This window comes from Papaver somniferum, chromosome 9 (assembly GCF_003573695.1).
Source record: "Papaver somniferum cultivar HN1 chromosome 9, ASM357369v1, whole genome shotgun sequence".
Lineage (NCBI taxonomy): Eukaryota > Viridiplantae > Streptophyta > Magnoliopsida > Ranunculales > Papaveraceae > Papaver > Papaver somniferum.
In genome coordinates this window covers 85,265,357-85,292,830 of record NC_039366.1, presented here as the reverse complement: position 1 = coordinate 85,292,830, position 27,474 = coordinate 85,265,357, and the positions used below count along the sequence as shown (strand labels likewise).

At 38.4% G+C, this 27,474-nt stretch overlaps 1 protein-coding gene across 1 annotated transcript; it reads right to left on the bottom strand.

The window, feature by feature from the left end:
- Positions 1-20,179: 20,179 nt before the first annotated feature.
- LOC113309476 (calcium-transporting ATPase 4, plasma membrane-type-like) lies at positions 20,180-26,223 on the bottom strand. Its single transcript, XM_026557898.1, has 7 exons — positions 25,711-26,223; positions 23,898-23,952; positions 21,824-23,763; positions 21,568-21,726; positions 21,278-21,449; positions 20,846-21,147; positions 20,180-20,756 (listed from the first exon to the last, which is right to left on the bottom strand). The coding sequence occupies exons 1-7, from the start codon at positions 25,882-25,884 to the stop codon at positions 20,442-20,444; spliced, it is 3,117 nt and encodes a 1,038-aa protein (XP_026413683.1). The 5' UTR covers positions 25,885-26,223; the 3' UTR covers positions 20,180-20,441.
- Positions 26,224-27,474: the final 1,251 nt, after the last annotated feature.

Sequence of the window (27,474 nt, the reverse complement as noted above, 5' to 3'; positions counted from 1 at the left end):
TCTATCGTGCTTTCCAAGAGAGGTAGGGGTTTGGGAACGACTTTTTGGCTGGAAATAAATGTTTTCCTGACACATTGCGGTTGAGGGCTGCAAATATGTCTCGACGTTGCGCCTTGGTAAAATATAAAATATCTCATAAATGTTCCACCATAGACTGCACAATTTTGTGGGCGAAGTCCCCGAAATCATGCATCTCCTTATATGAAGAGAGTCTTTGTGAACTCAAGGGGGTTGCTGATCTCCTTGCCTCGATTTCGGAGAAGTCGTTCCTGATCTCTACGTGTGATGAAATTAGATTGCTGATTCCCTTCTACTGAGCGTTCAAGAGCAACGCTGGAAGGATGCAAGCTGCTGGAGCTGAAAAGATGAAAGCTGTTACCGATGGATGGATGCAAGCTGTTAGCGCTGGAAGGATGCAAGATGTCAGCGCTGGAATAGATGCAAGCTGCTGGCGCTAGAAAGATGAAAGTTGTTAGCGCTGGATGGATGCAAGCCGTCAGCGCTGGAAGGGATACAAGATGCTGGCGCTGGAAAGATGCAAGCTGTTAGCACTAGATCGGCTTTGAATGGGCGCTGGCTTGGCGTGGACGCTGGCTTGGCAAGGCGCTAACTTGGCATGGCACTGGCTTGGCGTGGCGCGGTAGCAATAAAGTGGGAAAGCATATTCCAGGTATGTACTCCATCGTTTCCCTTTCAATTTGTTTTCTTGTTTTTCTTGTGTTGGTCCCTAGCCATAGGTATGCCTTTCATAAACTTGTAGAAATAATTCATCATAAACAATTCCTCTTCGAATATCACCATAGTAACACCGGCTACCTCATGAATAGTGACGGGTAATTATTATTATGCAAAGTGGGTACGTACGGGTAGGTGACTGATTCCACGAAGAACCAGGCGTTAGGGTTTTCCTCTTTTCTTTTTTTTTGTAAGTCAAACAAAGCGCCTGGTTTATGGTTTGATTTTCTGGATTTTTGGGTTTATAGACAAGTGTTACCTATGAGGGTTTTGGATTATTATTCGGGATGAACTATTTTAGGATGATGCCGTTTTTGGTTATGATTATAACTGACACAAACATCCCAGGGAAGATGTGGAACCGTGAACGTCGCGTGTCGGGTAGATGACATGGGATGACACATAACATGGCTATCGGTTTTATCATTCCCGTGAAAACTTGAAATAGTAAACCATGTATTTTTTCTAGGAAAGACTTACTCGGTTTTTTGGATCTGCTAACGAAAAATGAGTCAGGTGCAAGTCTGAGTTTTGTGGGAAGCACCACGATTGTGAAAAGTCCCCAGTCGTCCCTGAGTCACTTGATAATCGAGTCGTTGATCCCTGGGCGGATCGTTTGCTTTTAACCTCTGGGAAGTCCCCAGTCGCCCCTTGCGGTGTCACGACTGGTAATCTGGTCGTCTGGTAACTGATTCGTCGATCTCTTAGCGGATCGTATCGGGTCGTCTTGTAGCTGAGTCGTCGATCCCTGAGCGGATCGTTTGCCTCTACCGTCCTGAAGTCTGGGTCGAAGTATGAGATCAAGGATTGAAAACTGACATTGTAACCGAAAAATAAATCTCCCACTGTGGTCGCCAATTGTTTGAGGGTGTAAACGGTTTCTGCTGATTTTGGTAAATTCGGGTGTGTGGGTGAGAAACGAATTTAAACCCTAAACAATGTACTGCAAGGGAGTACTTTAGATTCGAGAGATCAATCTGTAAAAATCCGGCCTAAACCAAGAAATGGCCGTTCCAGACTTGCTTCGGTCACAAAGTGAAGGAGAAGGGTTGGTTTTGGGGATGGAAGCGTAGAAAGTGTTGAGACCAGAATAGCTGATTCTGGAAGAGTAGTTGTTTTCTACGACTTGTATCAGAAAGTGGGAAGCTAACAGAGGGAAAGCTAGCAAATGTTTTCTGAGTGTTGTATGCTCCTGACCTGAACTTGTCGTTCGGTGGAAATAGGTAATGCCTATTTATACAAGTCGAAGTGAAACGTACTCTGGTCTCATTAAGAAATGGAAAACGGGTGAGTAAATGGGAGGAGGTGGTAACCGATAACGCCTGGAATTGATGTTCCATAAAAGAAAGCGTTTCACCATTACTCCCTGTATTTACTAACCGTCTCATCCTTATGATACTTTCTTATAACGGGCGTAGTGTACGCCGCATGCTGTAAACCGCCAAACCAATACCCAATGAGCATCCCCCAGTTTGTGACATGTGTTGATGTCTCGAGTGTTTTCATGGAAAAGATTTAGCACGTTGTTGTTGTCTGGAAAGTTGAGCTTGGGAGACTTGCCGGCTCGGTGGTGACCTTCGACGGTCGAGATTTTGCATATTAAGAGGAAAGGTAGCCATTGATTATTGCAACCCTTCGTTTGGTAGCCAGTGATATGAAAGCATGATCAGTATGTCTTTAATATGGCCTAGTTTAGGCGCGCCCAAAAGTTAGGGTTTTGGCTTTGTTTAGGCGCGACAAAACTAGGGCCAAAGGTTGTCATGCGTTAGCTGGTAACCTTGGACGGCTAAGATCTGCACCTTAGATGAAAGAGTGGTCGTTGATTGTTGCAGGTCTTCGTTTTGGTAGCCGCATAGGGAAGGCTCGCATGGTATGGCGCGAAAAGGTGGTTGGCATGCCTTGGCGCGGCCAAAACTAGGTTTTTGGGCCAAAGGTTACCATACGTTGTTTGGCGACCTTGGACGGCTAGGATTGCATCTAGGATTGAAGGGTGGCAGTTGATCATCGCACGCCTTCGTTTTGGTAGCCGCATAGGGTTGGCCGGCATGGTATGGCGCGACAAGGTGGCTGGCATGCCATTGGCACATGTGGCATGGACGGATGCCTTGGCGCGGTTTCGGCGTGGCCAAAACTAGGGTTTTGGCATTGGGACAAAGGTTACCATGCGCTGGTTGGCGACCTTGGACGTCTAAGATTTGCATGTAAGATGAAAGGGTGGTCGTTGATCGTCGCACGCCTTCGTTTTGGTAGTCGCATAGGGAAGGCCGGCATGGTATGGCGCGGCAAGGTGGATGGCATGCCATTGGCACATGTGGCATGGCCGACATGCCTTGACGCGGTTTCGGCGTGGCCAAAACTAGGGTTTTGGCGTTGGGCCAAAGGTTACCATGCGTTGGTTGGCGACCTTGGACGGATAAGATTTGCATCTAAGATGGAAGGGTGGCCGTTGATCGTCGCACTCCTTCGTTTTGGTAGCCGCATAGGGAAGGCCGGCATGGTGGGGCCAAGGAAAATGGCGCAGACGGCTTGGCATAGTGGGGCCAAGGGTTTGGCATGGACGGCTTGGCATAGTGCGCCCAAGTCAAGGTGCGGTTGGCTTGGAATGGTGGGGCCAAGGCAAGGTGCGGTTGGCTTGGCATGGTGGGGCCAAGGGTTTGGCTTGCCATTGTCACATGGTGCGGATAGCATGGTTGGGGCCAAGGCAAGGTGCTGTTGGCTTGGAATGGTGGGGCCAAGGGTCTGGCATGCCATTGGCGCATGGTGCGACCAACATGGTTGGCATGGTTCGCTACTGGCACAGTGGTGCGGCTAGCATGTTTGGCATGCCTTGGCGCGGAGATGAGGCTGGCATGGTTTTCCATTGGCACGGTGGTGCGGCTGGCATGTTTGGCATGCCTTGGCGCGGAGATGAGGCTGGCATGGTTTGCCATTGGCACGGTGGTGCGGCTGGCATGGTCGGCATGCCTTGGAGCGAAGATGTGGCTGGCATGTTTGGCATACCTTGGCGCGGAGATGTGGCTGGCATGGTTTGCCATTGGCACAGTGGTGCGGCTGGAATGTTTGGCATGCCTTGGGGCGGAGATGTGGCTGGCATGGTTTGCCATTGGCACGGTGGTGCGGCTGCATGGTCGGCATGCCTTGGCGCGAAGATGTGGCTGGCATGGTTTTCCATTGGCACAATGGTGCGGCTGGCATGGTTGGCATGCCTTGGCGCGACAGCATGAGAATTAGGGTTTGGCATAGATGATGTCAGTCGATGTTAAGGGTTCTGCCGTGGAACATGACCCATAAAAAAAGGGTACCCCGGTAATTCTTGCGTAGGCATGCTGATTGATTCAATAAATGTACTAATGGTCATAGTGACGTCATGTCAGTTGTGCGGTTTTACGATTTTAACCCTAAGCTAAAAACCACCATCAACATCAGGTTTTCATCTAACAGTGAATATTGAATGCTTTGTTACCAAGGTAACATTGATTGCAAACCGTGATTTGAAGACTATATAAGGGAGAAGTCTAGCAACTGGGAAACCTAATCCGCACACCTCATGTGTGATACTAGTTGCGACTAGAGTCGATTCTCTTTTAACCTAGGTTTTTCCTAAAACCATTATAGGTTAACGACTTAAAGACTTCATTGGGAATCTGAAGCCAGACCAAGCTATTTTCTCTGTAGTTGCGTGTTCTGATCTTACTTTGTTCTATCGTGTTGAGTACTATCTTCTCTAAGATTTGCTCGAGATTTAATCTCTGATAGGTAAGATAAAAAGTAGTCACAAACATCTTCGTCTAATCGTTTCCGATTCCACAATATCTTGTTTCGCTTCCATACGATTAAGATTATTGTGAGGCGACTGATATTACTAGGCTGTTCTTCGGGAATATAAGTCTGGTGTATCAATTGGTTCCTGTTCACCTTGATTTATCAAAAGACGGAACAAAACTCGGTGGTATTTCTGTAGGATACAAATTTTTTTATACAATAGACTTTTCTGTGTGAGACAGATTTGTTTATCAAGTCTTCAAATTTGGATCGTAGCAACCCTTAGTTGAAGGTGAGATCGGCTAAGGGAATCAAGTGCGTAGAGTCCTGCTGGGATTCAGAGACGTAAAGAGCGCAACTGTACCTTGATCAGTGTGAGATTAGTTAGGGCTCAACTACATTCCAGTCCGAAGTTAACTTGAAGTAGGCTAGTGTCTGTAGCGGCTTAATACAGTGTGGTGTTCAAATCTGGACTAGGTCCCGGGGTTTTTCTGCATTTGTGGTTTTCTCGTTAACAAAACTTCTGGTGTTTGTGTTATTTCTTTTCCGCATTATATTTGTTTATATAATTGAAATATCACAGGTTGTGCATAGTTCAATCAATTAGATAATCCAACCTTTGGTTGTTGATATAAATTGATTGACACTTGGATGTTGGTCTTTGGTACCATCCACGTTGTTTCTCATTTTAATACGGCTCACAGATTTATATCTGTTCGATTGCAGATTGATTTGAGAAATTGAGATATAACTCTTGGATGTATTTTCCTTGATTGAGTCTGACTGTCTAGTTGATTCTCTTGGAAATATATTGGAGTTTGTCCATACAGATTGCCTAAACGAAATATTGGGTGTGGTTGTTAGACCCCCGTTTTTCTATTGGTATCAGAGCAGGCAAACACGTTCAAGCCTCATAAGTATGTGTTTGTAGCAATCTGACTCTATGGACATGGGTGCTATTTCTATAAACGTACCACCAGTCTTCGATGGCTCGAATTACTCATGGTGGAAAATTGTTGTGCGTGCTTTTCTACAAGCTCGTGATTTTCAAACATGGTTTCGTGTTGTTAATGGCTATGATCCTCTGGTTGATACAGAAGGCGATGTAACTGTTCCAAAGGATATTGGTAGATATGAACCTAACGAGATTCTTGCTGGGAAGAAAAATTCTGAAGGTTTGAATATTATCATACATGCCATTACCCCAGATCTTCAACACCATGTGACTACGTGCACATATCTAAAGAAGCCTGGAATATCTTATAAACTGTATTTGAAGAAAATTCATATGAGAAAGAAGCTAGGCTTCAAAACCTATGTTCTGATTGGGAAAACCTTCATATGGCTGATGAAGATTCATTTGATGAGTTTAATCACAAACTGTCTGAAATAGTTAATGCATCTTTTGCGTTGGGTAAGACTATTCCTGAAAAGGACATTGAGATGAAAATTCTCAGATCATTGCCAGCCAAATACGACTCTAAGAAGCATGCCATTGTTGAAGGAAATAACCTTGAAACACTTTCTAGAAACTCTCTCATTGGAAAGTTAAGAGTTCTTGATCATGATCAGAACACAGTCAGAAAATCCGCGTTCAATGTTGTGACCAACTCATGTAGTCCTCCTTGCTTGTCTTGGGCTGATGAATGTTGTTCAAATCATATTGATCCTGAGAGGTCATTGATTTTACAAAAGATTAAGGAAATTGTGAGAAGAAGAAAAAGATCTGAGGTACATCCTTCTCTCTCTAATGCTTCAGATGATTCAATACAAAGAAAAATCAATTCAGTTGGTCAATCCGCATTGTTTGTACCGTCTATTTTATAGACGGGAGGCCCGCAAATCAAGCCCGCGAAGGAAGATTCTTGAAGTTTCCAGAAATCTTGTTTCCCAAGTTGCTTGCACATGAAGTTCTATCAGAATTAGGGTTACATACACTCTATAAATATATGTATCTTAAACCCTAAAAAGACATGGAATTTTAGGTTAGCTAACCCGGAGAAAACTCTTGTATCATACGATCAATAAAATATTTCTCTGTTCCTCCGTGGATGTAAGCAACACTTGCTGAACCACGTTAAATTCTTTGTCTCCTTTATTCATCCTTTAGTTATCGTTTTCTAGCCCTAATTTTCAATAGTCATCATCAAATCATCGTGTTTAGTGCCTAGAAGTTATTTTGGGTACAAACATTGGCGCCGACTAAGGGGATTCATGTAAAACAATCGTGTTTTTTCATTGAGAAAAGTGGAGCAAAAATCGTGCACGAGATTCCATGCAAAAATCAGTATAGGAAAAAAAAGTTAGGGTTGAAGAAACTGTTGCAAGGTTGAAGAAACCGTTACGAACCAGTTGAAGAAACTGTTGCGAAACAGTTGAAGAAACCGTTGTGAGGTTGAAGAAACCGTTACGAACAGTTAAAGAAACTGTTGCGAACCAGTTGAAGAAAGCGTGGCCAAACAGCAGAAGCAGAAATCGATGACAAAGGTTTCTGTTCATGCAGACAAGCCTGCAGCCGAGCCAAGACTAGACCTAAGCCGATCCGAGCTGTTCGAGCCGCTCAGAACTTAAGCCAAACGACTGGTTCATTAGCTGGTCCAACCAGGTCCAGTAAATCCGATTCATACCTTGTAAACCGGTTCGATTCGGTTCAGTCTTACCGTTTCAGTTTGTTTGGGTCCAACCAGTCACCATTCAGTTGATAGTCTAGTCATCTGCCACATCAGCGCTGTGTGCACATTCAGCGATGCCAAATCATCATGACAACTTACCACGTCAGCTAAAAGTCATATATGCAACTTGTTCATATGCCACGTCAACGAAAGTGCCACGTCAGCACTCACCAACTGCCACGATAGCGCTATTATCCGGTCAGCATCTCCATGTCAGCATATTTTGCAATGTCATCATTGCCACGTCAGCAAGCACACGCGCGCTTTGTTCAAATCTTGTTTCGTCAATAACTTCTTTATTTTAAGTTCGAATTGGTTGATTTTTGGCTCGTTAAAATCGTTTTTCAATTCCCTACGACATGGAAGCAACATGATTGAGTTTGAGGATCGTGGATAGCGACATGATCGAGTTCGAGGTTCGTGGATAGCGACATGATCGAATTGGAGATAAGGATTGCTTAGACCCTTCAATATTCAGCCTTGCATCACATCGCAAGCACCCAAAGCCTCACCTTGCACGTGAGCACTTAAGTCTTGCTTTTATCACAAGCATAAAATCTCGTCTTGCACGCGAGTATGAAAGACTTGCACTGATGCAAGCACAAAGTCTCGTCTCGACCACGAGCCCAATGCCTGATATTGGTCCAAAGACTCGTACTAAACACAAGCAACAGACAGCCTGCCCGAGCAGCAAGCGCTATAGCCTTGTAACGTTGCGAGCAAAATGCCTTGCCCAAGCCGCAAGTACACTACTTCCACTCAAGACTCGATTATCTCTCGATTATCACAAGTCCACTACGTGGAAAAAGTCTCGCCTAGCACGTGAGAAAATTTCATTGCAGGTTATCACAGTTGGGGGCGTCTTTGCAATATATCTACTCACGCTTGGGGGCGAGTTACGTCATCAACGGTCTACGGAGAAGGAAAAACAAACTTCTTAACCACCAACAAGTTGTAGGTTAAGAGGGGGCGATGTTTGTACCGTCTATTTTATAGACGGAGGGCCCGCAAATCAATCCCGCGAAGGAAGATTCTTGAAGTTTTCAGAAATCTTGTTGCCCAATTTGCTTGCACATGAAGTTGTATCAGAATTAGGGTTACATACACTCTATAAATATATGTATCCTAAACCCTAAAAAGACATGGAATTTTAGGTTAGCTAACCCGGAGAAAACTCTTGTATCCTACGATCAATAAAATATTTCTTTGTTCCTCCGTGGATGTAGGCAATACTTGGCGAACCATGATAAATTCTTTGTCTCCTTTATTCATCCTTTATTTATTGTTTTCTAGCCCTAATTTTCAATAATCATCATCAAATCATCGTGTTTAGTGCCTAGAAGTAATTTTAGGTACAAACACGCATACTTCCAAAGTTTGCACAGGAATTTCAGCTTTCACAACAAACACTTCCTCTAACTCAAATTCTGATTCAGAATGCGAGTCTAACACTGAGATTTTTGAACTCTTGGATAAAAATGAAGAAATTCACCAAGACAATGTACAACTAAAAATAAGTTTGAAGAATCTTGAATCATCACTACAAGTGAAAAATCTTGAGATTGACTGTCTTAATGATGAGTTCACCAGAACCTTATCTTTAAAAGAAAAAAAGATTAATATTCTTAAGTGCGATCTGCAAAGGTTATCTGGAAGTTCTGAGAAGATTTCAACAATGTTATTCGTTCAGAAGTCTTTTGGAAACACAAATGGTTTAGGGTTCAAAAGCAAGACCATGGGCACAAATAATTCCTTTGTTCATGCCGGTTCTGGAACTGTGGATATTAAAAGTTGTGATAAACATGAGCCAAATCTGCAAAACGAAAGTTCATCTATGAAGTGTATTTTTTATGGAAGTTCAAGTCATGTTCAAAGTAAGTGTTGGAAATTCAAGAGTAACAACAAACGAATTGCTAAACTTCAGAATGACATGCAAAGGATGAATCTGGTCTAAGGTAATCAACAGGGAACTCCTGGAGACAAGAATAAGTCCAAGAGAACCAGAGTCAGACGAGGTAAGAAAGTTGTTTATACAACAAACCTTGATAAGTCACCAGGTGACACAAGATGTGAGCATTCTGCTCACTCCATCACTACTTAACTATAGTGATGTTTGCATCCTCATTATTAACTTGAGAATATGAGGATTATATCAAGGTTGCTGAAGTCCTGTATAGTTGTTAATTTCTTATCCTTGGCAATTTAAGGCTATTTAAGTTGAGTTTTGCAATTGAATATTTTCTTATCAAAAAATATATAATGGATCGTGAACCATGAAGACTATGTCAAAGTTTTTGTTTAGGGTTTACTTATCTGGTATGTTATTTATATTCTTTTGTGATCAAAATGCCCTTCACTCTTTTCTCTTTGAAAGATACTATTTCATGGCTCCTGTAACTAGAGGAACCACAAAAAGGGATGCAGTATAAGCAGTGAATGTGTATCTTTGTGAAGGGATCCAATCCTCAAGAAAGAAAAAGGAGAAATCTACAAATGATGAAAAAGGTTCTTCCTTTAACTGTTTTTTGTCTAGTTTTCTAGATGATAATAACTTTAGGGCTCTGGTGAAGGATCTCATCAGTCAAAGAAATGATTTAAAAACTCAAATCATGTTCTCTTTGGAAAGGATAACTCACTATGAAAAATGTTATCTCTGACAAAGAACACCCTGTGTGAACTGAAAAAAGATCTAAGTGAGTTAACTGGTATTTCTGAAAATCTGGAGGAATTAAATGATCATATAATCAATGAGTTCTTCAATAATGAGAAGGAATTATTAGTAGATGCCCTGAGAAAGCTCTACAATGTCTAGGAAACTTCTTATGAGAATTTATTCTTGTGTTATAAGAAGGATAACTAGGGTTTGGAATAGCCTATATTGTGACTACACGTTGCTATTGCCAACGATTTTCATCTTGCAATGTTTTTAGATTTATTTATTTAAATTCTAAAGTTTATTTGGAAGATGATTTTGCAGTATTAATCTTTATTGGTTTTATATATTGCAAAAAATTGTTATGGGATATGTGTGTTTGCGTCCGTGAACTATGATTGTCCCATATATGTCAAAAGTTAAGCCTATTATGTCATTATGCAAATAGTGATGGAAGATAGGATGAACTTTTGATTGCAAAGATTAAGTCTATGATATCATTATGCAAATATTGATGAAATACATTATGAATCTTTGAATATTCCGCAGTATTGATCTTTCCATGATCCTCTTCTATGTGAAAGTACTGTATGGCTCCGTAAGTTCTCTTATGTTGAGCATTTCCGATTAAATTAATCATAGGTTCTCTTGTGGTTAATTTAATTGAGTTTTCTGGATACAAATTCATGTTTCATGTGATTTGTTAATGTCCAAAGAAATCCTTCTTTTCTTGTGAAAGTAAGGTCGCTTTTGTTGTTCCTTTCGGGAATGACATTTTATGGGGGAGAGTTCTTAATTGAACTTGTTCTTAATTGTCAAATCTTTGTGGGGAGTGCAGCTGTGGAATATTGTAAGAGTTTTCTTGTATCTTTATAAACTCCTTGATGAATACACTAAGTTTCGACTATGTGAAATCATCAAAACAAAATTGATATGTTCTCTTTTAGTCATGAAGTATCTCTATGAGAATTTCATTATGATCCCACTAGTTTTCGTACCTTTGCCAATTTATATTGACAAAAAGAGGGAGAATTAATGTGTAGTTCACACTACAAATACATATTGTTTACATATCTTTATGTAAGGGGGAGTGGTTTATATTGTGAGATGAAGTATTGACTAAGGGGGAGTGATACATATCACCATAATATTATTGTCAAAGTTGTGATACAATTAGACTTTGATATGGTGTAATAATACTATGACACTGAATAACAATAATTGAGAAAAATTGTTTTCTTATTATTATGGCTGCAGATCTTCAACAACTATGATGCTGAGTCACCGGAATACTTGGAAGTGACGAAGATTTCGAGTAAAGTTGAAGAACCAAGGAAATCAAGAATTTGGATGAGAAGTTACAAAGTTTATTTATCTTGTAATCCATATGTATTGATAGTTTTGTCACTAAAATTAACAAACAGGGAGATTGTTAGAGCACTGCTCGGTCGAACTCGCAAGCGTTGCTATCTCAAGCTTGTTGTCAAGTTTAGTTGCCAAAACTATAAGTCTTGATTTCTAGTCTACTTATAACTATGTCTCAGATTAGGATAGAATGTATAGTTGAGCTTTAGACTTCACGACGTTCATCGATTGAAGACGAAGAACTACTAAGGGGATCTTGTGAAACTTCATCAACAAAATGTATGTGGAGACTTGAAGTCATCTATCACTCATATAGAAATCCGTGAGCCTGATTGATAAGAGTAATAACTTGGACGGTACCAAAGACCAACGCCCAAGTGTCAATCAAGTTATATCTAACAAACAAGGTCGGATTTACCAAATGATTGAACTACGCGCGACCTGCGATATTTCAATTATATAAAAAATATAATGCGAAAAAAATAATAACACAGATATCAGAAATTTTGTTAACCGCAAATGCAGAAATACCCCGGGACCTAGTCTAGATTGAACACCACACTGTATTAAGCCGCTACAGACACTAGCCTACTACAAGTTAACTTCGGACTGGAATGTAGTTGAGCCCTAACCAAGTCTCACATCGATTAAGGTACAGTCGCGTTCCTTACGCCTCTAGAACCACGTCGGATTCTGCGCACTTGATTCCCTTAGTTGATCTCACCCAAAACTAAGAGTTTCTACGACCCAAAGTCGAATACTTATAAACAAATCTGTCTCCCTCAGGTAAGTCTATTCTGATAGATAAATCTGTCTCGCACAGAAGTACTTACGAAGTTTTTGTTCCGTATTTTCATAAATCAAGGTGAACATGAACCAATTGATAATCCGGTCTTATACTCCTGAAGAGCAGCCTAGAAATATCAATCACCTCACAATAACTTAACTATATGGTAGTAGAAGAAGTTACTGTGGAATCACAAAGAATGAGACAAAGAGCTTTGTGATTACTTTTTATATCTTACCTATCAGAGGTAAATCTCGAGCAAATCTTAGAGAAGATAGTACTCAATACAATAAAACAAGTAAGATCAGAATATGCAACTACAGAGAAAATAGTTGGATATGGCTTCACGAATCCCAAATGAAGTCTTCAAGTTGTTAACCTATAATGGTTTTGAAAAAGCCTAGGTTAAAGGAGAAACTACTCTAGTCGCAACTAGGACACAAGAAAGTGTTTGGATTAGGTTTTCCAGTTGCTAGAGTTCTCCCTTATATAGTCTTTCAAATCAGGGTTTGCTTTAAATCAAAGCTAAGATAGCTTAGTAACAAAGCATTCAATATTCACCGTTAGATGAAAACCTGATTTAAGATTCAAGCTAAGGTTGCTTAAAACCAAACCAATATCTCTCTACCGTTAGATGGTCTTAGCTTGTTACACATAAATGAAATATACCTTCATTTAGATATGGGTAACCGTACCTAAACGTGTATATTGAGTTGGCTCAATAATATTTAACCGAAGTTAGCCATATGAACACTTTTATCTTAACCACATTCATCTAACAAATTTAGATCAACTATGATAATCAATCAATCATGATAATCAAATGAATCTAATTGTATTTCACATAGAGTTGTTCAATTGTTCACCATCTCATAGAAATATATATGAACCAATTGAAACAAAATCGTATTGATTATTAAGAATCAATTCATGAACATTAAGCCAAGGTTTGCAAAGATTTCATTCCTTAATTCATAAATATATTTGTTCATGAGTATGAAAAACATACTTAACCGATTTTAGAACGTTAAACACTAAGTTTGCAAACAGATACTCAAACTATAGCTTCCGGACTTTAGTCTTGTCCAGTTGTTTGCAAACGGGTATGCAAACAGCCGTCCCGGACCTAACTCAGGTAGGACCGTTCGCATACTAGTATGAAAACAAGGTTCCCGGACTTCAACAGTTAAAACCGTTCACATACTAGGTATGCAAACAAGGTTCCCGGACTTGAATCATACCAAAACAGTTTGCATACTAGGTACGCATACTGTGTTGTATCCAGACAAAGGTTTTTGTTTTAAACTCCAATTTCAATCATTGAAACATCCTTAGAAGACGACAATAGCTGTCTCACATAAACTAAATCTTCAAGTGATCGAATTTTCAAAACGAAAATTTCCAAGTCGACATCAAATGATTGTCTCACAATGTTTCAAGGTGTTAGAGCATAGCTCGGTCGACCTCGCATGCGTTGCTATCTCAAGCATGTTTGTCAATGTTAGTGATCAAAACTATGAGTTTTGATTTCTAGCCTACATAGTTAAGTCCCGGACTTGGATAGAAAAGTGTAGTTGAGCTCAAGGACTTCATGGAGATTCATCATATAACGACGAAGATCTATACAAGGAACCGTGGAACTTCATCAACAAAAAGGTATGTGGAGACTTGAACTTATCTATCACTCAAAAGTCTATCTATTCTATCTCCTACTTCTTATGAGACAAAAGTCTTATGTTATATAGACTGGATCATAAACATTTGACATTTCGAGTTGAGCATTCATTGTTTATCTTTTATCTCGAAATCGTGTGTTGGTAAAGCGTTTCGCTTTGATCAAGTTTATCTTCACCTAGTGACGAAAGTCATGAAAAGTTTCAATCACTTTGAGAATTGCTCTGACGTGAATCGGTCTGTGAATAACGGATACATAGAGTCCTCTGAGAATGTCTCAATGATTGAAATGAGAGTTTAGATTACATAACCATGTATTCCTTGAATCGAAGTTTTCGAACTTTGTTGATCAAGAGAAATCGGGAGGATTGTGGAATTGGCTTGCCAAGTCAGTCCGCGAACAGTCGGAAGTTCTCGACCGAGAATTTCTGCTGGATTTTTCAAAACTCGTTTGTGTGCTAAGTCCGCGAACTCAGTCCACGAACCCAGTCCGCGAACTGGCGGAAGTTCTCTTTCCGAGAATTTCTGATGAGTTTGGAAAACTCAACTGATTAACTTAAGTCCGCGAACTTGTTTGTGAACTTAAGAGGTTATGATCTAAAGATGTGCTCTGAACATGAAACATTAAATTACTAAGGAATGCTTTATGCAAACCGTGGCTATAAAGTTCATGAGCCGATTCAATCGAATCGAATCATCTTTATTTTAGTTGTGTCTTGTGTAGTTACATAAGATCTCATAGCAATTGAACAACTCTTTAACTAGTTCATTTGAGTCAATTGAACTAGTTATGGTGAAGAAGAACAAGGTTAATATGAAATACTCATATGGTTAACCTCTTTGGGTTACTATGTTGAACCAACATACATGTACACGTTTGGGCATGGTTTTCATGAACCCAATAAACGTTTACCAAAGTGTGTGTGACAAGCTAAGTTTCCGATCTAACAGTTGAGAAATATTAGCTTGAATCTAAATCAGGTTTTCATCTGACGGTGAATATGGATTGCTTTGTAACTAAGGAAAAACCCTGATTTGAAGGCTACATAAAGGAGACATCTACCTAGCATTGTGTGAAACTAATCCCCACACGTCTGCGTGCTACTAGTGCGCCCGTTAGAGTCGATCTCCATTAACTTTTGATTTTCTTCTTTAAAATCAGGTTAACGACTTAAAGACTTCATTGGGATTGTGAAGCCAGACCGATACTACTTTTACCGTAGTTGTGTGATCTGATCTTGCATCTTCTATCGTACGAGTACAATCGATTGATTGGCTTGAGATCGTGAGAGTTCTCCGATAGGCAAGATAAAGAATTCACAAACATCTTCATCTCACTGTTTGTGATTCCTCGACAAACCGCCTGTGTAGTCAGGAAGGATTGTAGAGAGGTGATTGATTAATCTAGGATTTTCTTCGAGAATATAAGACCGGATTATCAATTGGTTCCTGTTCACCTTGATTTTATATCTTAAGACGGAACAAAACCTAGGGTTTATCTGTGGGAGACAGATTTATCCTTTGATAGAATTTTCTGTGTGAGACAGATTTGTTTATTATCAAGTCTGTGATTTTGGGTTGCAGCAACTCTTGGTTGTGGGTGAGATCAACTAAGGAAATCAAGTGCGTAGTATCCTGCTGGGATCAGAGGCGTAGGGGTACAACTGTACCTTGGATCAGTGGGAGACTGATTGGGATTCAACTATAGTCCAGTCCGAAGTTATCTTGGAGTAGGCTAGTGTCTGTAGCGGCTTAATACAATGTGTATTCAATATGGACTAGGTCCCAGGGTTTTTCTGCATTTGCGGTTTCCTCGTTAACAAAATTTCTGGTGTCTGTGTTATTTCTTTTCCGCATTATATTTTATATAATTGAAATAATACAGGTTGTGCGTTCGTGATCATCAATTGGAAATCCAACCTTTGGTTGTTGATTGATCCTTGGACATTGGTCTTTGGTACCGTCCAAGTTATTCCTTGTATTTGATAAAGACTCGCTATTGTTTTTAGCTTGAGTAAAAATCAAATCAAGAGAGAGATATTAACTCCTTGAGATACTTTTATCTAGATTGAGTCTGACTGTCTAGTTGATTCTCTAGCAAAGTATTTCGGAGTTAGTCCATACATATTGCTAATCGAAATATTGGGTGGTATTGTTAGACCCCCGCTTTTTCACAAGGCAGTTTCCACATGATCGTCTTTTGACTTAATATTTAGTTCCCAACAAATAAATTGTTTCCAACTAAACTCGTCAAGAATATGACGAACGTAGCTAAAGCAAAAATCTTCTAACTCATATTTTGAGAAATAGATAAGCGAGATAAACTCGGCTCGAAATATCAAATGTGTATAATATAAAAGTCTATATAGTTATACGACTTAGTCTCATTAGAAGATAGAATATAATAGACTTCTGAGTGATAGATAATTTTTAGTCTCCACATACCTTTTGTTGATGAAGTTCCTCCAAGCTCTCCTCAGTAGATCTTTGTCTTCAATCGATGAACGCCGTGAATCTAACGTTCAACTACACATTCTATCCTAATCCGAGACATAGCTATAAGTAGATTAGAAATCAAGACTATAGTTTTGATCAACTAAACTTGACAAATAAGCTTGCGAGTTCGACCGAGCAATACTCTAACAACTAGGTTACCTTTGACTGGGGAAGACAGACAACTGATCATGATGCTCTTTGCTCTCTTTGTGAGGATAATAGGTTGGAAACTACAGAACACTTATTACTTCACCGCTCTTTCTCGAAGGCGGTTTGGGGTTTATTTCCTAATGGAAACCTGGTACTACAAGACTCTAGTTCTGATATAGATATCCACTCTTGGATATGCAAGTGGATTTCTTCATGTAAAGATATGACAATGATGTGTCAAATACTCACTACTGCTTGGACCAACTGGTGAGATAGGTGTTTCAAGAAATTACAAGGAAAATCTTTAAGTGTTGCTGCCACGGCTTCTTATGCAATGAAACTTGCAGGAGACACAATCCAGTCTGCTCCCAGTAACACTTTTCCTTCCATCACCCAAGCAACTCTATCTCATCTACCAACTGAGAGTCTGCCTAATAATTGTGCTATGTTATATTGTGATGCTTCTTACAGAGATAATTCTAATAGAATTGATATTGACATTTATCTCATTGATGAAGCAGGAATTATGGAGGTTGCAAAACAACTACAAGCATAGCTAGAGATCCAGAAAAAGTTGAAAGTCTCGCAATCCTTGCAGCTATTGAATGGGCGAGGAATCTGAATTTAGAAGCGATATGCATCAACAATGATGCTAAGAATCCAGTCTCTTACTTAAGAAATAAAAACAACCAGATTAGCTGGTTTAGTAGTTCTAGCTTAGATGATAGCATTTACATTTTGAAAAATTTCAGTTTTTATGAAGTCAGACATGTTAGTAAAAGTTTAGAGTTTTTATCTTTAGTTGATGCAAATATTGTAGACAGCACAGTAGCTCTGGTGAATGGATGGGATCAGTGCCATCATTCCAAAACCAATTGTAAAACTCTTTTTGTTCAATATAACTTCTTTTTCCTAGCAAAAAAAATAAAAATAATCATGGATATTCGACATGTTATACTACAACAGGAAGCTAAAATGAAGCTTTGCATTTTACTGAAATTCAAATTCGTAACGTGAAAAGGTAAGCTAATGAAAATTTGAAAAAATACATGTACGTAACATCATTTTCCTGGCTAAATTAGGGCCTATGATATTATTTGGGGCCTATGAATTTCTTCAATCAAACCAAAGAGAAGGATATGGGGTGTCTAAATGATGGTAAAAATACTAAATTAACCTTGAAAGAAAACTTAAGTATTCTAATACAAATACAATACAAAATCATAATCACCTAATTAACAAATACAAATATCATTAATCAAAACTCAATTTCCATCAAAATAAAAACTAAAACCTAATCAATCACAAACAACAATTGAAATATAATTTCTTTTTGGGTTTTGAAAAAAAAAAAACAAAACAAACAATTCAAGTGATTGAGTTAAATCCCTTTAATCCATATTTTCTAAGAGGTACCCTACAATGATTTACCTCTAAATCTTTGAGATTCACTCATCAAATTTTTCTGGAAATCCAACCAAAATCGGTTTATGCGTGCACCATATTAGTCCGATTGTGGTTGATGTTACAAGCAATCGGTTTTTATTGTGCACCTACATAACCCGATTCTGGGTTGATGTGATGAACATCAACCATAATCGGTTTATGCTAATGCACACATCGACCGATTCTGGGTTCAAGTTCGTATTTATAGAGAAATCAAGAATCAGATTATTAGTGCATATATATATAATCCGATTGTGACTGATTGTTAACGGTTTTTTTTTTTTGAAGTTATAGTTGTTGGTACTTTGTGTATATGAAGAGGATAGCCTATTCTCTATCATACACTACCTAATACAAAGAAATCTTTCTCCATTGTTAATTTTTTTTTCATTTGAAGATGTCAGGTCCATCATCATCAACTACCATCAAGGTATATCTCCTTCAAGGTCTCTAGCATCCACGTAAAACTCACATCATTCTCCCGATCCATAAACCCCCATGCTATCGTGAAAGTTTGCTTGTCGGAAGTATGGCAAGCAATGTTTAACAACGATATGTTGTATTTGTTAGTCTTGTACGTACAATATATTAACAAAACTTGATAGAAGCATTGGGCCAACTTGATCATCTCCGGATGTGCCAAGAAAATACGAGTCACTTTCCCTTCCAATACATGTTTCCTCATTGTGTATCCGTGTTGATCGGCTAACCACTGAGATTATTCCATAACCGCTCTACCATCCTATTCCCTCTTCCTAAAGGCTGCTCTTTCCGCGTAAATTTGCCTCAAAGTGGACAAGTTATTCTTATCATCCTCCTTAATCTTCCTAAGGATGTCACTTGGTTTACACGTTTTCACCGACCTTACCGTTTCCAATTGATGTGGTTTCAACCCACAAACGACCGCGTGTCCAATAAGATATTCCGGATCATCATGATTATGACAACCATTCATCACTTTATGGAGCTTGTATACCTTACCACTGGGTCCATTGGGTCTATTAACTACAATCTTAAATGGGCAACCAAACTTCTTTGATTTAGTAATGTATTCCCTTGTCGTCTTCTTCACGTAAGGTCTGTTCTTTGCCCAATGTCTTTCTTGTGTTCCACCTCTCTCACAAACAAGTTCCAAACGATCTTGAGTTGAACGATGATCTAAAACTAATGCGCATTTTATCTCTATGCCCTTGTCTATAAACCATTGTTTTGCGTCGTTTCTTTCTTTCCATTCCAAATCAGTGAAATATTGGGCAGAGGTACCAGGACCCAGTAGAGATACGGGTTTGGGCTGATCTTCGTCGAACGCCGCAACAATCTACAACATATATCGACAAGTTCAGGATTTAGAATCGGTTTATGCGTCACAGTCGAGACAACCGGTTGTCAGGAATCGGATTATACGAGCAATTATAAAGTCCGATTAAGGACTTGATGATTTCAAAGAAAAATTTTCATCTTTCACAATCGGTTCACATTGCATAACATGTAATCCGATTTTCGTCCTCTTTTTTCCTGAGACATTTCGTCTCCACAATCGGATTACATATATACGTAAATGAACTGATTGTGAACTTCGTGTATTTTACTGGAACATCCAAGTGAAGGAATCGTCATATGTACATCACCAACAAAAACCGATTTTGGTCACACACCTATCGCACCAAAAATTTACTACAATCGGATTATATGGTGATGAACAACAACCGATTATGATACCCAATTTGGGGATTTTACCCAGAATCGGTTTATATGGTGATATCGAATAAACCGATTCTGGGATTTTTTTTTTCCTTTTTGGGCGATCAAGACGTGCAAATACATGTTCGTAGATCGTTACAACTCATATTTGTTTATTTGAAGCATTATCACCTTCTTCTTCCCGACGATAGTGTTCTTGTGCTTGAATAATATCCTCAAGCATTCATTGGTTGACATGCTCTTCTTCATTCAACAAATTATCCAATTCGGTAGGATCGAAATCAAGATTATCAGATGCACCCACTTCTTCATGACTACTAGAGTCTTCATCATCACTATAAGGTTTCATTTTTGCTAAGAAAATCACAAACCCTAGTTTTTTCTTTTTTCCCTCTACTTCTTCTTTCCCTCCATACCTTAAAAGAGGAAATGAATTTCTACTCTAATCCTAACACTATAATCAAACTCAAAACACCAATTAATTTAATTAATGCTAATTTAATTAATCATCACTAATGAATAAGGGCATATTAGGCGTTAACATAAATAGGAGGATAAGGGATTTCTAGAGATTACTTCTTAATGACCCTTTTTGTTTTTTGGTCATACGCCCCAATTTAGCCAAGATCATTTGGTAGTGATCCAACAAACTCTGGGAAAAAAGGAAATCAAAGGTCAATGCAATGCAATGATCAATCGGATTGAAAACAAAAAAAAAAAATTAATTAGCCATAATCACTGGAAGGCATATTATGAGAACATCAAGTATTAGAGCACTATAAGAAAATATATATAGCCAATGTCAATGTAGTACCGTGGTAAAATTATCGGGTGATGATACCAATAATCTGAGTTCCAAGCTCGTTGGCACTTAGTCCTTTATTGATTAAGAAAAAGTACCACATTCTTCACCGATCAAAAAAAGAACAAGAACAAGAACGGATATAGTATATCTTTGAGTTAAAGAGGTCATTATTCTAAACATTTGCCTTGGGACACGTTACACATTTTCATCACCACTGGGTAGCGCAGAATAGCCGTCATGATGCGTATCGGTAGAGTCCTTTCTAACTTGCTCAACAGGAATGCATTTTAAGATAACTGCTACTACCAAGCTGACTGATCCTATTAAAATGCTTAGCAACCATAAGTGCCAACTTAAAGGAACTGTACTAGCAAAAGTTCCAAGGAATTCAATAATTAGTATCTGGAATACCACTGTAGAAGTCATGACGCTTACGAATACCCAACTATCAAACATTCCACGAAAAATATCTATCTTCTCCATTTCTCGGCTGTTTATTTCATTAAATACCTGTCAAGGAAAGACTTTGGTTGTTACTGAATTTGCAGTCCATGCCTTAAGTTTCTAGAAACGATATTCAATGAACGTAAACCACATACCTGACAAAATACAAAAGTATTAAAAATGAAAGTATCGAGAACCATAGTATCATGTGAATTATCTCCAAGCTTGAGAAGCCGTTTCCCGTCAAATTCAAGAATACCAAGAACGATTAGTTGATAAATACTCTGCCCAATTATATTCCTCCACATTGTTTTGGTAATGAAATTCACTCCTCTTCCAACAGGAGGTCTTTGCATTAATCCATCATTTGGCGGTTCTGTGGCTAATGCTAACGCACCAAGGGTATCCATGATCATGTTAACCCAAAGTAATTGTACAGCGGTTAAAGGTGCAGACCCTGCAAGTTCCATGAAAAATTCGATAACAGTTTTCTACTAAGAACAGAAAAAACGAACATGGTTTTACATGAGAGTGCATGACATTATGATCATAAAACAAGAAAAAATTTGTTCATACTGCAAACTTACCTGACAAGCATGCGGAAACAAAATTGATCATAAGAGCAACAACATTAACTGTCAACTGAAACTGCACGAACTTTTGAATGTTTATATAAACTGAACGACCCCATTTAGCCACCTTCACAATCGTTTGAAAATTGTCATCTAATATGATGACATCTGCATTCTCTTTTGCAACCTAGATACATTTACAAGATATGAAGTTAAGCATACATGATAAGATGCCAAAGTAAGGGGTGTTTTATTTGCAGAGCTGATCTTTTTTCTTTTAATAAGATGCAACTTCAGATACAAACCTCTGTGCCTGCTATGCCCATAGCTAGTCCAATATCTGCTTCATGTAGAGCAGGAGCATCGTTAGTTCCATCACCAGTTACTGCAACAACTTCATCGAACATTTTTCTCAACTGAGTCACAAACGTGTGTTTGTCCAAAGGCAACGATCGAGCCATTACCTACAAATAATATCTCATCCATTTAGATATCGTTTAACAATTTTCTAGTCTATTAAGATTAGTTAAGAGGACTTTTAGGGGATCAGTCAATATGCACCTGAATTTTTGGTATCAGCTCCCTCATTTCTTCTGGGCTTTTGCTACGGAAATCTGCGCCTTCTATTGCTATACCACCATCTGTAAATATCCCACACTCTCTAGCTATGGCTTTAGCTGTATTAATATTATCTCCAGTGACCATTCTCACAGTAATTCCTGCTGCTAAACAAGTCTGAACGGCTTCTTTTACTCCAGGTCTTAGTGGATCCTTAATTCCAACAACTGCTATAAGTGTATAACCTTCTTCAGGAATGTTAACTTTCTTCGACGTTTCCTCCATGTCCTTGTAAGCTAAACAAAGGGTTCTCAATGCTTCATTTGCAAAACCATCAATGATTTCGGTAACCTTTCTGCTCTGGGTTTCTGATAGCGCAACAATTTCTCCCTTGTCATCAATTATCTTGCTACACATTTTTAAGATGATTTCCGAAGCCCCTTTGCAGAATGCTCTGGAACCACCGTTTGGAAGACTCACGAGAACAGACATCCTCTTTCTGACTGAATTAAAAGGCTCAACTTTCACTATCTTAAATTCATGTCTCTGACTATCAAAATCACCTCCCATTACCAGACCAAATTCTAACAAAGCCGATTCTGTTGGACTACCAATAACCGTGTTCTTTCCATCTTTTCCCTTGACTACTTCAGACCCCGTATTTTGAAATATGGATTGTAAAAGGATGTCCATAGTTTTCTGTTTTAGCATAGACTTCAAATTGTCCACACCGTTATTACCTTTAATTGCTTCAGTTTTGTTGCTGACCCATATCTTGTCAACTACCATATGATTAGTAGTAAGTGTTCCTGTTTTGTCTGTGCATATACAAGTAGATGAACCCATAGTTTCACAAGCAGAAAGATGTCTCACAAGAGCTCTATCATTCATCAGTTTCTTCATTGCAAATGCAAGACTTAATGTTACAGCCAACGGCAAGCCTTCCGGAACGGCCACCACAACTATAGTCACAGCAGTAGCAAAATAATTGAGAAGCGTCAATGCATCGTCAGAAGTCCATTTCGATAACTCGTTGTGCATTACTTTTGTCACCAAAAGTCTTCCTGTAAGAACCATAAACGTCAAGATGGCAAACGCCAAACCAATTTTTCCAATAATGGTGGCAACACCATTAAGCTTCACTTGTAACGGTGTCTCATCTTCTCCTCCTTCATTCAAGGTTTCCATAAGCCTACCCCATTCAGTTCTCATACCCACTGAAGTTATCATCATTTTACCAGACCCGTCTTGTACTTTAGTCCCTGAGAGTAGAAACGGTTTTGCTTCGGATATATTCACTGGCTCACTCTCACCAGACAATCCCGACTCATCGATTAACAAACTATAACCCGAAATGAAAAATCCGTCAGCAGGAACCTGATCTCCAATAGAAAGATGCACAATATCTCCAACCACTAAATCATATATAGAAACTTTTTTTCGAGTTCCATCTCTGGTCACTTGGACTATAATCTTCTTCTTTTCCTTGTCCAAGTCCTTGAACTGCAAAGATTGCTTGTAATCACTCACTGCCGTAACCATGACTACCAATATAATACTAAGTATAATTCCCAAGCCATCGTAAATACCCTTCGGCCACCCTTCAGTGGCAAGGCCAACTCCAATAGAGACCACAGCACAAACTATAAGTATGATTAAAGTCAAGTCTTGTAATGCATCCCATACAAATGATAAGAAACTTCTAGGAGGTTTCTCTGTGAACTGATTGGACCCGTATATATTTTGTCTCAAAGGTACCTCTGTTTCACTTATGCCATTATGGGGACGCACACGAACTTTACTTGCAATTCCTTCTATTCCACCATGGAGTTTAAATCCCTTGGAATCATGACCACGGACGATTGATGCAAGTTCCCCTGGGTCAATGCCGAAGCCAGCCTTCTTAGCCTCATCTGAGAGCTTATAGTCGATCTTTTTCGCAGCTGTTTTACAATAAGAAGAATGCAATCAGATATGCTAAAAATTGGAGAGCAGCTTTCTGCGCATAATCAAATTAATCTAACTTAGTAATATATGATGTATTGAAAGGTGAAATAAGGACAAGTTCGACGTATACCATCAATAAATTGGAGAGCAGCTTTCTGCACATAAAGGGCAACTCGGATTTTTTCCTGGGAGACAAGGATTACTTGTTATTATTTTCAAATAATGGTGTTGGGCTAAGCAATGCAATCGGAAACACTTCATAGCATGATAAATTGGCATATCTACAGTATATAAATGGGCATAAAACTGTTTGCAACACTTGGTCGTTAATGTAATTTAAGAATTTGATGGTGCTTGTTAGGATACTTAACCTTTGTTTAGATACATACAATAAAATTATAAGGAAATGGTGCATGAAACTTTTGACTTTTCCCTAGTCAATTCATAATCATTTTTCTGCACAAGTAGATGTCGAATTCCTATAGAAACATTTACATTTGTAGGTGGATGTTGGGAGTAATACTATAAGGCATCCTTCTGCTTTTATGAACTTTCAAAGGAAAAAAATTATTAAAAAAATTATTATGGAGAAAAGAAATCTCAGTAAAACCATTTCCATATCAGGATTTCTTTTCACTACCTTCCCCTCATCAACTACAACCCTTTCCGAAACTCTGGTTTTCGGGTAGGGAATATGTGTGCGCACAGGGGAAAACTACAAAATAGGACATGCCTTTACTCACAAGCATTGGTTTTTTTCTTCCTCCCTCGCAGGACATGCCTCAAAAAAATTAAAATAAAAAACAATAAAATAAGGTGTGGCATAGTCATGTTCGGTTTGTTTACTCTTAGGAGAAAACTGCAATACGGTCGTGGCACTGTAACGAGGTATTGGTAGTGGATTGTACAGAGTCTTGTATGTCAGTGGCATTAATGTGTTAAGCGATAACAATCCGAATCAAGTGACAGAAGTATTCGCATTTGGTTTGGCTTCGAATATAATCTGCACATATCTATTATTCATGGGAACAAAAAGATATGCTTCCAAGCTTACAATGTGCATGTACGCTTACTGCAAATCCAATTTTTACACTCCATGGTATTTTAGAAATTACAAAAGAGAATAGAATAAAAAGGAGATGGCATTGCCGTGTGGTGGTGGTAGTGGTGGGGGAATGGATGTAAAGTCGTGCTAGTACTAGGTTGATCCATTAGACAAGGCAATGCATTTATGTGGTTGAAATTAAAAAATGAATAAATGCTCTGTTGTTGAGATCGTGAACACCATTCATTATTGAAGCAAGTTGGATAACTAGTTGCCTCCGAATCTATTTGACTAGCAACTAACTAAATAGGGGAATGATACAGCAACATCTATCCGTATTAGTTATTGCCCATCGTGGTCAGGACTTTTCAAACTTCTTCATATTCATCAATGAATTTGTTTTAGACGTCAAGATGAGATCAATTGAAGAAAGAATGACGATACAGAATTTCCTAACTTGGAAACGCGTTCAGTCATCCTCTTCCTAAGGTGATGTGAACATTATAGCTAGGCACACAATGTGCGACCTACAACACGCCATTACACATTTCAAAGTCAGTCAGATATCATCACATGAACATCATGCACGGTCCCGTACCATTTGCCCTCATTATATTCCTAAGACTTTTTTTTTTCTCTTGACTTTGGAAAATGCCGAGAAATTTCCTAACTCGATTAACAGAAGTTTGAATCGAAATGCCAATTATTGATTAAACTTTTCACTAAATGATATAATTAAGGTTAATCTTTTTTTTTCTTTTTCTTTTTGAAGCATAATTGAGGTTAATCTCAGGAATGTTGTATCGGAAAACAAAAATTAATCAAAATAAAATAAAATGAAAATGAATATTTTGATCATGAGAAGAATGAAAGAGTTGATTATTGTTAATTAGCTAACCTGGATTTTAAGTACTTTCTGACGAGCTTCATTTCTCTTGACAAGATCTGCAACCATTCTGAATCGTCTTCTTGGATTTTTGACAACTCTAACAGCAGACCTCCATCTCCTTAAAGCTTCTTGAGATGGATTTTTATGTTCTACTTCAAAATTCTCTCTCAAATACCTCTCCATTTTTTTGAATTTTTATTTCCTTCAATAAACTATTATGGATGAATTTAACTGAGTAATTAATTAATCAGTTAATATCTTTTTGAATCCACGAGATTGATTTCCCTTATTTGTATTTCCTTCTCTTATTCCTGGGTCTTCAGAACTCTCTCCCTGTAACTGCTGCTTAATTGGTTTCAGTTTCACAGATTCAAAATCTTGATGTTTGCGTTAATGGCGGGAGTCAGCGTTTTATTCGTAGACTGGAAAATAAATGAGGAAGAATGAAAAAAGTTTTCCTTTTCAGCAGGTCTTTATATAAATTGAAGGAAGGAATCACGGAAATGAGGAGTTATTATGCGATCGAGTAAAAATATGTGCGTAGACTACGGTGGTGCATGGGATGGTAAAGTAATGGGAAAAATATCCTTTGCTTCTTTTTTAGGGGGTTCATGTTTGTTTGATCCTCTGTGAAAATGTCTTTACTGTTTGGTCCATAATTATTTAAAAATATAAAACAGACAAAAATACTATTCCGTGTTAATTTTTACTTATTTTCTTGTAGTAGTTCATTCGTCAAAATCAACTCCAGTTAAAAATCTACTTATTTTTTCAGAAAACATATAAACCAGAGTTCGTTCCAGAAATGGACTCCATATAAAAACCTAAAAAAACAGAGTTCATTCCAGAAATGAACTCCATATAAAAAACGTAAAAAAAACAGAGTTCATTCCAGAAATGAACTCCATATAAAAAACGTAAAAAAACAGAGTTCATTCCAGAAATGAACTCCATATAAAAAACCTAAAAAAACAAAGTTCATTCCAGAAATTAACTCCATATAAAAACCTAAACACACAAATCTTCATCATCTTCATCGATTTCATTTTAAGCAGCAGCAGCAACAAAACACATAAATCTTCATCTTCAAACAACAGGAACATCGAATTCATCATCTTTAACAGCAACAACAAACAACGGATGCACAAAAAGAACACAAAACTTCATCGTCTTCATCATCTTCATCGACTTCAACATCATCATCAACAACATCAACACCAGCAGAGAAGAAAAAACCCTAAAACTTCGTCGTTCATCATCTTCTTCGTCGTCTTTATCATATTCATCGTTTTTCATCTTCGTCTTCAACAACAACAATCACCGTCTTCAACAGCAGCAGATCTCGATAAAGTTTTTATCATCTTCGTCGTCTTCAAACAGTAGTTGATCAAATCTTCAAATCAAGATTCATTGTTTGCAACATAAACAGCAGCAGAAAAGAAAAAAGAAAAAAAAATGGAGAGGAAAAAAAACTAGATCTGAAATTGAAATATAGAGGAGAGAGAAAGAAAATCTGAAAATAAGATATTTTCTACCCCTTTTTTGTATATATATGGTCCTTGTAGGGTATTTTTGCCACTACAAGGTGACAATTACATCATCATGACGTCACCCTAGGATCAAACTATAATTTCTAGGACCAAACTATAATTTATATTTTCAAAAAGGAACAAACAGACAGTTGACTGAGTCCACTGGACTAGACTCTCTATAATATATTATTCGTAGGACTATATGGTATTTCCTACTAAAGTAATTTAGAAAAGGAGCCGA